Source organism: Podarcis bocagei (genome assembly GCF_964188305.1).
Source record: "Podarcis bocagei genome assembly, chromosome: 15".
Classification (NCBI taxonomy): domain Eukaryota; kingdom Metazoa; phylum Chordata; class Lepidosauria; order Squamata; family Lacertidae; genus Podarcis; species Podarcis bocagei.
The window spans coordinates 46716144-46728642 of NC_138141.1; the positions used below are offsets into that span (position 1 = coordinate 46716144).

At 51.4% G+C, this 12499-nt stretch overlaps 3 protein-coding genes across 3 annotated transcripts in view; 1 reads left to right on the plus strand and 2 right to left on the minus strand.

The window, feature by feature from the left end:
* BLTP2 (bridge-like lipid transfer protein family member 2) overlaps positions 1–493 on the minus strand; it is a 46562-nt gene extending 46069 nt beyond the window's left edge. The window contains exon 1 of the mRNA XM_081172339.1: positions 349–493. Within this exon, the coding sequence (XP_081028465.1) occupies positions 349–419 (71 nt within the window). The 5' untranslated portion in view covers positions 420–493. The remainder of the gene's footprint in view (positions 1–348) is intronic.
* Positions 494–5482: 4989 nt separating this feature from the next.
* SDF2 (stromal cell derived factor 2) lies at positions 5483–9374 on the minus strand. Its single transcript, XM_081172399.1, has 3 exons — positions 8969–9374; positions 7227–7423; positions 5483–6056 (listed from the first exon to the last, which is right to left on the minus strand). Exons 1-3 carry the CDS (start codon positions 9357–9359, stop codon positions 5769–5771), a joined length of 876 nt encoding a protein of 291 aa, XP_081028525.1. The 5' UTR covers positions 9360–9374; the 3' UTR covers positions 5483–5768.
* Positions 9375–10301: 927 nt separating this feature from the next.
* Positions 10302–12499, plus strand: part of SUPT6H (SPT6 homolog, histone chaperone and transcription elongation factor) — a 43314-nt gene continuing 41116 nt past the window's right edge. Inside the window, exon 1 of the mRNA XM_081172342.1 lies at positions 10302–10427. The gene's annotated coding sequence lies outside the window, so the exon portion shown is untranslated. The remainder of the gene's footprint in view (positions 10428–12499) is intronic.

The following is a 12499-nucleotide window of genomic DNA, read 5'->3' on the forward strand; positions in this document are numbered from 1 at the left end:
GGCAGGAGGGAGGGAGGGAGGGTGGGCGGCATACATAATTATTTGGGAGAGGGAGGGGGCTAGTGAAACTGGCAGTGCCCCCTGGCATCCAGAGTGGGCAGAGTGGCTGGGGGGGGGGCAGAAGACTAGGCCAGGGTGGCAGTGCCAGCCCAACTGCAGAGAAGTGAACAGCAGGGGGTGCCCAGTTTTAGGGGCTGGGGGAGCAGGGAAGGGAGGTTGGCAGTGCCACCTGGTCACGGCAAACTGGGGGTGGCAGAGGAGGGTCTCGGGCCTTAATGGGGACGGGGAAGGCGCCCCCTAAACCGATGCCCCCCTGGGGGAAAAAAGGAGTGCTGCAATCTCCCTTACCTCCCCAGGCAGAAGCCGCCCAGTAGCACCAGCAGGACCAGTAGCAAGGCGCCCAGCACCGGGCCCGCCATCGGGGGCGCCTGGGCAGCTCCTTCCAACCGCCCGTCGCCGGCAGCGCCTGGGGAAGGGCCGGCGGGAGCGCGCGGGCAGGGAGGGCGGAGGAGCGCGCGCGGCCCCGTGCGCTGCAGCCATAGGCCGGGGGCCGGGGGAGGGGCGGGACTAAGGCCTCTCCGGGGAAGCCCCGCCCCTGCCTGCCTGCCTGCCGGCGCGCCAGCCTTCGGGTGCGCACAGAGCGCTTCGGCACAGGGCGGCTGCCGGCGCCGGAGGGAGCGGCGGGGCCGGGCGGAGGCCGGGTTCAAAGAAGGGGGGCCCTGAAGAAGGCCCCCAGGAGGGTTGCTGAGCCAGCCCCCTCCTCTGCCTTCCCAGCCCGGCTCTCCCTCTCCGGCAGGCAGGGGCGGCAGGGAGTGGAGAAAGGCTCTGTTGCGCCCAGCAAGGCGCAGCACATGCAACAGCGGGTTAGTGGCCCTTGCGTCTGCCACCAGCTCCTCCTGGAGCACCCTGGGAAATGTAGTCCCTGGCTTCGGCCTGCCCAACTAATAATAATAATAATAATAATAATAATAATAATAATAATAATAATAATAATAATATACTCTTATTATTGGGCGGCTCCCAATCAAATGTTAAAAATAGTACAGCTTTAAATATCAAAAACTTCCCGAAACAGGGCTGAAAAATCCCTCTGCAATCGAGGAATGAGCAGAGGCTTTGTATTGAAGCGCCTGCTCAGCCAACAGCATTCCAGGGTTTGCTTCGTTTTGTAAGAATGCCGCGCTCTCTGCAGGATGTCTTTGCCCCGCCGTTGTCACCCAGCTGTATCCAGCCATGTAATTGTCAGCTGTCACCAATAAACCTGGGGGTTGGGGCTGCTGGGAGTTGTAGTCCCAAAAATTTGGAGGGTGCCCAGTGGGCGAAAAGTGGCTTATGTAAATAAAGAGAGACAGCAAATTTAGTTTTTGCACCACTGTGCGTACTGTATTTTATTTCGCTCCTGGATTGCAAGGGGTCCCTTCCAACCTTCAATTCTATTATAATATGCTCCTTTTTAGGTGGATCAAATGTGGAACTTAAAAAGAATTTAAAGGTGCTTGAAAATATTTAACTGTTTAAATATGAAAAGTTTTAGCTCTACACTGGAAAACAAGCATGTTATTGCAGTGAGTAAAAAAAAGTCTGTGAGGGATGCAGTGTGCCATTCTCTGCTCTACAACATACACCCCCCCCCCGAAAAAAATGCATTGCAATCTCCTTAAGGATCGCTTTTAGGGAGGGCTAGGAGTGGAGAAGGCAGGATTTCTCTTCCCTGTATCCCCATCTCCTAGACCAGCTCTGCGTTCCATGTAACACCCATTCCACATTTGGGAACTCAGACTTTTAGTGAGGAATCACCTGCCCTTCGGAACTCCCTACCTCTTGATATTAGGCAGGTGCCTTCACTGCAAACTTTTTGCTGCCTGCTAAAAACATGTTTAGAAAGTTGATGCGAGTTTCAATCTGTTTTTAGTCTATTGTTGTTTTAACTTTGCAAATGTCCTCTATTGTTAATTTAGGTTTTTATATTTTTATTACTTTATCATTTCTGTAAACCGCTTTTTTTTTACGATCAAGCAGTATATAAATTTTATGAAACAAATGAACACCAAATATGTATGCCACCCTAGGACAAGTTCCAACCATTCTCTTTATAGGCAGGGGAAGAAAAGGCCCTGTTGGTGTAGGGCAATGTGTGGCGAGCATGCAGCTGTTACGGAAGGGGGGGGGCATGTCTTCTTCATTACAATATATTTGCTCAATTTCTCTAGGACAGTGTTTCCCAACCGGTGTTCCGCGGCACACTAGTGTGCCGCGAGACGTTGCCTGGTGTGCCATGGGAGGGAGGCGGGCGAGTCGGGCGGCGAGAGGCGGGGCGGCGGCGGCGAGGAGAGGCCGCCCAGCGCGGGGCTCTCGCCGTCTGCCTGCCTGGCTGCCTGCGTGGCGCTGACGTCACGGGGCTGTAACGTGCCCCACATAGGCACACGCGGGGCGGCGAGCGAGCTCCCTCCCACATCCCATCGCCGCTCTGCCGCACGCTAGGTCGCTTCGGCCGGCCTACTGGGCTGTCGCAGGCGGAAGGCCTGCGCATGCGTGAGGTTTTCGCGCCTTCGGGATTCCCTTCACGCCTTCCTCCTCCCGGGTCCTTGAGAGCGCGGGAAGCGGCAGTGCGAGACCGGCGTTGAGCCTGGTAGGTATTGCGCTTGCCAAGGCAGTCATTTGGGAAATGAAAACTTGCAAAGCAAGCAACCAGTTCAATCTGAAGTACGTGTATGCTTAATATCCTGTGTCTGAAACCTGTTCTGCCCCCTCCCTCACACTTGGTGCCATTTTCATCTACACATGCAGCAGAGTAAGTTGACCCAGAATAGTACCAATTCAGATGGCAGATGGGAGAATGACAGTGCTGAATGCTTTCCCATGTAGAACAGTCCCTGCAAATAAAAACCTAGCATATTTGGAAGAGGGATGCTAACCTAACCATTACCTTCTATGCTGTTACTATTTTTTTATTTTTTTTTACATAAGTAAAAAGTGACCTTTCCCCATCTGGCATGGTGGTGTGCCTCGAGATTTTTTTCATGAAACAAGTGTGCCTTTGCCCAAAAAAGGTTGGGAAACACTGCTCTAGGACTCCATCACCCCTCCCCTGTCCTCCATAATCTCTCAAGTAATCCTGTCAAAATCACTCTGCCAAACCTTTCCTCCGGGCAATGCCAGGTGACAGACTACGTGTACATGGACCATTGTCTTCTCAGGATGTGCTTATCTGCGCATATCTCCAGCTCTGCATATTCCCCCCTCCCTTCTCCATATCTCCAGCCCTCTGCATATTCCCCCCTCCCTCCTCCATATCTCCAGCCCTCTGCATATTCCCCCCTCCCTCCTCCATATGTTAATCTGTGTAACCCAACCTCTCCTTAATGTATTCATGATGTAACTGGGATGTATTTTGCACTGTATTCTGGGACATGGAGGGAGTTTCAAAAGTTCATGTCACCCCTTTCTCGCGGTTCAATCTCGCCTTGAACCTGTTGCGCAATAAACTTGGATCTTCTGCAGTTTGCTCCTGCGTCCAGCTGAGCTCATTTTTCTTCCGCAGGGACCCACGGACTTAGTCCGATGAGCTGGGTGGCAGAGTAACCCCGCACCCAGATTTTTCCGTAACACAGCCCTCCAGATGTTCCCAACCCCATCATCTCTGTCTATTGGCCACACTTGCTGTGGCTGAAGGGAGCTGTATTTCAGCAATTTCTGGAGGGCCAAAGGTTCCCCACAGCTGGTCTTGGAGGAAAGCTGCTTCCAGAAGCCGCCTCAACTGAGTTCTGAAGTCACACGAGAATGGAGCAGATATTTACAAGGGAGAGATTCTATTTGTTGGTTCAAACACAGGACGTCACAAAGCATGGACTGGATGGAATGTATTCATAAAAATCAAACATTAACCCGGTTTCCCTAAGCAGGTGACCTCTGGAAGTTTCTGACTGCAATTCCCATTCGCTCCAGCCGCCACTGGCATAGCCGGAGATCGCTACGTGTCAGAAAAAAGTGACAAGGAAGAGTTTTATTTCACAAGTCAAGGTTTCTCACCAGGGAATGAGGAAGGGCCTTGGGCAAGCACAGGTGTGTCAGCTAAGCACACAGAAGGTCCCAGGTTCAAACCCAGGCAGCGTCTCCAGGTAGCAGTGGTCTAATCAGTTTATGCCCAACTCATGTCAAAAAAAGGGCTCCCTGCCACCCTATTTTAAGGTGCTGGTTTTGACCCTTAAAGCCCTATGCAGCCTAGGACCCACGTACTTACGGGACCGCCTCTCCTGGTATGCCCTGTAGAGGACTTTAAGGTCCACAAATGACAAATTTTGGAGGTCCCATGTCGCAAGATGGTTAGATTGGTCTCAACTAGGGCCAGGGCCTTTTCAGTACTGGCCCCAACTTGGTGGAACGCTCTGTCCCAAGAGACCGGGGCTCTGCGGGACTTGACATCTTTCTGCAGGGCCTGCAAGACAGCTGTTCCGCCTGGCCTTTGGTTTGGACTCAGTCTGACCCTTATGTTGCTCTCCCCTTATGGTCTTGATCTATCATCTACTTCAAAAAGAGGCTGCATTTTAAATTGCATTTTAACCTGTATTTTAAATTGGTCCCCCCCTTATGTTTTTACTGTGATTTTATTGGTGTTAGCTGCCCTGAGCCCAGCTCTGGCTGGGGAGGGCGGGGTATATATAAAATTCATTATTATTTACATGCATGTGTTTTTTGTACCAAAAAAACCCTTTAAAAATCCACCTCTGTGTGTTTTAGCTTGTGAATCTTTTGATGAAAGGCAGTATATAAATCTAAGAAATAAAAAAAAAATGAGCACATGCATTCCCTTGCAGACCATGCTGCTCCCAGCCCTGTAAACAAACCCAGAAGTTACTAGCCTGAAAACACTTTTTTCCAAGGTTGATGGAAGCAAATTGGTAATCCTCCTCCAGAAAACCTGCTTGCTCCTTTGCCTATGGCAATTCCTCCTTTGCCTATGGCTACATGGAAGAGCTGTGGGCATACAGGACTTGATGGGGAGTGGAAAGAGGGTCCTGAAATGATGAGTCAGCTGAAGCAGTGCACCAAAATTAGGAGGGAGGGGAGGAGTAGAGGAGAGGGACAAAGCCAGCTCTTACATGGTAACATGCATTTGGCCTCTTCCTCTCAGTGTGGAGAAATACAGAAGAGACCTTTAGTGTGTGCATGCGATATTGGCTACCATTGACCAGCCAGGAGCTGCGAGCTCAGCGTAGGTGGGCTTGCACCCGATAACTTTTTGTAAAAGCATTAAGCTGTCCTGGGGAACTGCCATGTAGCTGAACACCAATGGCTTCCTTTCAATGCCTTTCTTTGAGAACTGATGAGAGAAACAGAAGATACTATGAATTGTGAGATGGTAGAAGGGAATACCCAGTAACAGACATTTTAGAAATCTCACTGCTGATTCACAGTAAGATTTCTGTTCTTACTATGAGCATAAGATGGGGAAGGGAGAAAAACCACAAAGTACTCATTGCATCTGCTTGAATAACCTGCATTTATTTATGGCTGACTCCCAGGCACACGGGTGCTTGAATATCAGCAATAGGTGTGCAGGGAAGGAGGGATGGGGGAACACTGTTGTGCGGTTGCAGATGGCAGCCCATGGAGTGGCAGAGAACCTTTGTCCTGGTATTCCCACAACAGGACAGCGTCTTAGCATCACCGCAACACCTGCAGCCTCAACCGCCTAAGGATCAACCTGGGGCTTGCTGGCCCTGAACACCAGACCGTTGGCAGAGGAGGAGGGAGAAACCTCGATGCTGTCATAGCTCAGAGTGGTAGATTTCTGCCTTCAGGAACTCGGACGGCTTCATGAAAATCCCTTCCATCGCCTTCCAGTAGCTGTCCTGGCTGGAGTAGGACATGCCGTGGACCTCCCTCTGGCCATGAATAGGCCGCCCGTACTGTTCGCCAGTCACGGAGAGCAGCACATCTGTGGAGGAGTGCTTGAAGCGCACCTCACTGTCCCGGTCCCAGTAGCTGCCCCCGCACAGGACAGTCCAGTCGTCCAAGAAATCCCCCTCGCCATCTTCCCCAAAGGCGCTGACCTCCTGGAACAGACAAGGCAGAGAGCAAGGCCATGTTAACAGATGCACACACTCTTCAAAGGAGAACAGCCTCCCTTGGAAGGTGGTGGACTCTCCTTCCTTGGAGGATTTTAAGCGAAGGTTGGATGGTCACCAGTCAGGGAGTCCTTAGTTGCAATTCCTGCACTGCCAGGGGTTGGACTAGATCAGGGGTCAGCAAACTTTTTCCAGCAGGGGGCGGTCCACTGTCCCTCAGACCTTGTGGGGGGCCAGACTATTTTTTTTTGGGGGGGGGGGAAATGAACAAATTCCTGTGCCCCACAAATAACCCAGAGTTGCATTTTAAATAAAAGGACACATTCTACTCATGTAAAAACACGCTGATTCCTGGACTATCCACAGGCTGGATTTAGAAGGCAACTGGGCCGGTTCCGGCTCCTGTGGAGACCGCCCCATTGTAGGGGTGCAATGGCCAAGACTCTCATTTCTGTTGCTGATATCAAGCATTCAAATTTCTGGAGAGCTGGAGATCACTGGAAGAGCCCCTGCTTTGCATGCAGGAGGTCCCTGGTTCAATGCCCAATGGCATCTCCTGGTAAGACTGGGAGATACTTCCTGTTCAGAGTTGGAGTTAACTCTTTATTACCAAAAAAATGATCTTCACACTCAGCACAGAAGCTCCTCCTCAGTAGGTCTTACTCCATGAACCAGTTGCCGAGACTGTAAGTTGTACCCCCAACACAACAGCCCACTGCACCTGGGTGAAGCCTGTCACCGCTGTGCCCTTTTCCTGCTGCTTCTGGTTCTGGGAGACAGCTGGGAGAGGAGCTTGCGCAGCAGGAGGAAGAGACCCCCTGGCATCTTCACCAGCTAGATTCATCTCTGCCTCTTGACCTCTCTCCTCCTCCCACTCACCAGCTTCCGCTTCTGATACTGGACTCATCTCTGTCACAGACTCTCCCAGCTCACTAAGCCCTGTTACTTCTTCAGCTTCCGGCACCTCCCCCCCCCCCAGTCTGCTCCCTCTGATCACTCATCATTGTCCCAGCACCAGTCCCTGGGGTCTCAGAGTCTTCTTCCCTTGGTTCCCCAGCTCCCACTGTTCCTCTGTGTCCATGACACCACCCTCCACCTGGCAGTACAGGTGGCAAGTTGAACCTTCCTCCTGCGCCACCTCCAGCCCACCAGCCTCACCTGGTTGCCCGAGAGGGGGGATGTGAAGTGGTGGCTGTGCAGGTTGCGTCCGGTGTTAACGTGGGTCAGCCTGATGGACTGCCCGCACTGCACAGGGGTGCCCCTTTCACACACCGTGTCTGTCTTGCCCCGGACCCGCCAGTAGCTGTTGCTGTCGTCGACTGTCGTGACCCCCGTCACCGACTGCTGCCCACTGCCTGTGGGGAGAAAGGAACCCACAAGTTAGCCTCACCCTCCCTTTGTTCCAGGCACGACACCTGCAGGTTTATCTGAAATGTTCTTTGTCCGTGTGCTTCTATGACATATAGGAGGGGTCTATAGTTCTGCACAGATATTGAAAAAAGAGCAAGGCCTCTTCCTTTTTTCTTAATTCACTGTCACAGGAAATATAATAAAAAGAAACATAATTTCAACGGGTCCACCCTAAATATGACTTCAGATTGAAATGATTCTTAAATTAATTTGTATTATTATCATTATTAGATTTTATACACTGCCCTTCGTTTAAAAAAAACCTAGAGAAATTTATTATTGCTCTTATTTTAATAGGTAAAGGGACCCCTGACCATTAGGTCCAGTCGTGGACGACTGGGGCTGCGGCGCTCATCTCGCTTTACTGGCTGAGGGTGCCGGCATACAGCTTCCGGGTCGTGTGGCCAGCAGGACTAACCTGCTTCTGGCGAACCAGAGCAGTGCACGGAAACACCATTTACCTTCCTGCTGGAGCAGTACCTATTTATCTACTTGCACTTTGACGTGCTTTCGAATTGCTAGGTGGGCAGGAGCAGGGACTGAGCAATGGGAGCTCACCCCATCGCGGGGATTCGAACTGCTGACCTTCTGATTGGCAAGCCCTAGGCTCTGTGGTTTAACCCACAGCGCCACCTGCGTCCTTATTTTAATAGTGGCCTTTAAATAGCAGTGTGCTGTTTTTACTATCTACATTTTAATATATTTGTTTTCATGTTTTAATTCTAAGCATTATATTTTTACACACACACACACACACACACACAGTGGTACCTCAGGTTACATACGCTTCAGGTTACAGACGCTTCAGGTTACAGACTCCGCTAACTCAGAAATATTACCTCGGGTTAAGAACTTTGCTTGACTTTCTTTGAAAAGCTGGTATCATTGAATCAAGTTCATCCATTTTGTTGAATTAAACTGAATAGTTCATATATACAGTGGTGCCTCGGGTTAAGTGCTTAATTCGTTCTGGAGGTCCGTTCTTAACCTGAAACAGTTCTTAACCTGAAGCGCCACTTTAGCTAATGGGGCCTCTTGCCGCTGTGCAATTTCTGTTCTCATCCTGAAGCACCAAGTTCTTAACCTGAAACACTATTTCTAGGTTAGCAGTCTGTAACCTGAAGCGTATGCAACCTGAGGTACCACTGTATACAATTATATATCATCTTCCTGTGTATTTTCTGTGTTTGTTTTGGTTTTTGCAAGCTCCCTGAGACCCAGTTCGGAGAGGGGGGGGGGGAGAAATGTGGGATATAAATAAACCTAACAGCGGTTTCTGTTGTTATTTGTTCACTTGTCTTGTATCCCAGGTCACTAGCAATATTTTGCCCAACCCGGAACTCGAGCCCACGACCTGAGATTAAGAGCATGGACAGAGTGCCGCCCTCCTGGCCCCTGTTCCCGTGGGGGCGGGGCTTCAGGCAGCCAATCGGCGAGCGCCCCCCCCCCGCGAACTTGAAGGGTCTCGAAGGCGGCGGCGGCGGCCTCACCGGAGCCGTATCGGACGTCGTGCGAGTGGAGGCGGACTCCGTGCCGGGGGTTGAGCAGCTTCACCACGGAGCCACACGTCACCAGCCCCGAAGGGGAACCGTCGCTGCCGCCCTCCGCTGCCGCCGCCACGACAAGGCCCAAAAGCAGCGCCGCCCACAAGCGGCCCCGCGCAGCCCTCATCGCCCGCCGCCGCCGCCGCCGCCGCCGCCGCCTTCCTCGTCCCTGAGGTAAACCGGAAGCTCCTCTCAGAGGCTCCGCCATCCGAGAGGGAGGGAGGGAGCGGCGCCAGGTGCTACTTCCGGTTTCGACGTCGGCGAGGTGGGAGGAGGACTCTCCCTGGAACCATAGAGACAGGCAGCTGGGCGGAAGTTCCAGGAAAGAGGGGCGCATGGCTGACCATAGAGTTAGGCTTGTACAGTAAAAGGAAGGGAAAGAGGAGCGAGATAGAGCGCCTCTGATCTCCCTGGTTCAAGGGCTGGGGGGAGGGGAACTTCCAGGTGTTTAAATAAAAATAAGAATAATAAATTTATTATTTATACCCCACCCATCTGGCTGAGTTTCCCCAGCCACTCTGGGCGGCTCCCAATCAAATGTTAAAAACAGTACAGCGTTAAGTATTAAAAACTTATAATTTCTCCCGGTCGCTTTTCTTACCAGCATGGCCAAACTTGACCCTCCAGCTGTTTTGGGACTACAACGCCCATCATCCCTAGCTAACAGGACAAGTGGTCAGGGATGATGGGAATTGTAGTCCCAAAATAACTGGAGGGCCAAGTTTGGCCCAGGGGAACTCAAAAGCGAGTTGCGATCAATGTTTAAAGAAACACATGTTTGTAAAACAGGAGGAAAACACAGAAAGATTTTCTAAAAGGCAGCCCCAAGCCCCCTTTGGGGGAAGAAAAGGCAGGGCCGAAGCATCCTGCCCACCTCAAGGAGGCCCCGGGTGAAACTAAGAGCGAAGGCCTGGCGGAAGATCATCGGGAAGCTTTTAATGTTGGACTTTTTTATTTTTTATTTTATTTTGCCGGAAGCCACTCAGAGTAATGGGCGGGATATAAATAACAATTACTGTCGTCGTGTCCAGTTACAGATGGGTAGCCGTGTTGGTCTGCCATAGCCCAAATAAAAAAAATTCCTTCCTGTAGCACCTTAAAGACCAACTAAGTTAGTTCTTGGTATAAGCTTTCGTGTGCATGCACGCTTCTTCAGATACCTGTCGTCGTGTCGTCATCATCATTATCATCCTCACCATCCGCATACGGGTATTTGGAAGGATGCCGGAAATGGGCCCGGAGAACCGGAAGTCCCCACCTGAGGCCGCTCTGCCCCGACGCCTCCTCTGCTCCCTCCCTCCCCGCCCCCAGTCTCGCCGCTGCGGCTGACGGAGCGAGGCCTCCATTTTGCCTGCGAGAGGCCGGCGCCGTCGCTCGGCTGGGTGGGCGGCCCCCGACCGAGGAGGTGAGGCTGCCTGGCGGGAGGGCGGCGGGGACGAGGAGGCCTGAGGCCTTGCGGTGCCCCGGAGGCCGCGCTCCTTCCCCCCCCCCGGGGAGCCGGCGGGAGGGGGGTGTCGGGCTTCGCCTCCGAGGCCTCGCGGCGCCTTCAGAGCTCCTCCGGGCCCAGGCGGGGAAGGGGGAAAGCGGGTGCAGCGGGGGGGGGGAGGGCGCCTGGTCTCCTGCCGTCCAATTTGGGGAGGGGGGAATTGGGCAGGGCCCGAGGAAGGGGGCGGCGGGGGAAGGGAAAGGAAGGGAGGAAAAGGACCGGGGGGAGGAGAGGGCCTTAATTGTTAGGGAGGCTCGTGGGGGTAATAATTTATTACTTATACCCCGCCCATTTGGCTGGGCTTCCCCAGCCACTTCAACAAAATATTAAAATACCAAGGTATAATAATATTTTTTTGTCATTTATACCCCCCTCCCATCTGGCTGAGTTTCCCCAGCCACTCTGGGCGGCTTCCAATCAAGTGTTAAAAACAATACAGCATCAGACATTAAAAACTTCCCCAAACAGGGCTGCCTTCAGATGTCTTCTAAAAGTCTTGTAGTTGTTCTTCTCTTTGACATCTGGTGGGAGGGTGGTCCACAGGGCGGGCGCCACCACCGAGGAGGCCCTCCGCCTGGTTCCCTGTAACCTCACTTCTTGCAATGAGGGAACTGCCAGAAGGCCCTCGGAGCTGGATCTCAGTGTCCAGGCAGAACGATGGGGGTGGAGACGCTCCTTCAGGTATACAGGACCGAGGTTGCAGTTTCCTTGCTGCTGCTATCTGTAATCGTGATCGGAGGGTGAGGGGAGGGGTGGGATTCGCTTTTTATTGGTGTTCTTCCTATTAATCATGGTGATCGGGGTGGGGGAGGCGGTTGGACTTCCCTTTCTGCTCTCCTTACTGATCATGATGGTGTTTGGTGTGTGTGCGGGGGCTTGGACTCTGCTTAGTATTGTCAGCGTGGAAACAACGTGGGGGGGGCAGATGGAAATGCTTCTTGTAATATTTCTGCCCCCCCAAACCTGCTGGCTGCCGGGAGTTTGAGTCTGTTGTGGTTTTTAATGGCTTTTGATCTTTCTGTAAGTCACTTAAAGACATTTTTGGTGTTCTGTTGCTGATACTGGATAAATAACATTTGGTATGGGCTTTGTTACAAGAGAAATAAACTGCTCCCTTTCCCTTATGGGGTATTCTGGAGCCCGTATACAGTCCTTGAGGGTTCCCTATCAGTAGGTGGAAATAACAGGCCAACCAGAGTGTACTGTATTTGAGAAACAAAGCGGCTAGTAAGCCTGGTCTTTATTCAAGGAACTGTTGCAACAGGGTCCCTACACGCAGGAGGGAGGAGAGCCCTGAACAATGGTGTTCAAGCCCTTATATAGACTTTTCAAATTGCCCGCCCTGTAGCCAAAAGACCACCACCCCAAAACTTCATAAATACATCACAGAAGTAGGCAGTCTACAGCAGAAATCCTGTCTGCCAGGATACATGATAATGGTCACTGATTGCATTACCTGGGCTGTCTGGCCATTCTTTTGTTATGGTTAATACTTTCTCATTCCCAAATCGTAGGTCACAGGCTCACCCTATTCATACCCAAATGCATCCTTAAGACACGATTTGCAAGCAAAAAATACAATAGGAAGACTTTCCCCATTTGCTTCCCTTAACTGCAGAGGAATATTTGAGGTCATACTATTTCAGACACGTGATTTATATAGTTATGTATGTGTTTGCCTTATAAGTTTATGAACATTTTATATTTGAGACTTTAGAATTCTTATAACAGGTTGAAAATTGCTTTTTTAAAAAAGCATTTATCCCCCTTCTTTGTGGCTAAAAAAAACACACCAGGCACCCAACCAAGAATCTTGTGCTATCTGAAAGGCTAGCACATTCATTGCTTATGGGCCCCCCACTTTGTTATAGACTACAGCATACCCTCTAGTCCATGAAAATATCCTGATGTAATAAGGGCACTTGTTTTTTAAGCTGACACAGATTCTTCTGCTCCGGGATCCCCCTGAAGAATCCTCCCGCATTACTATC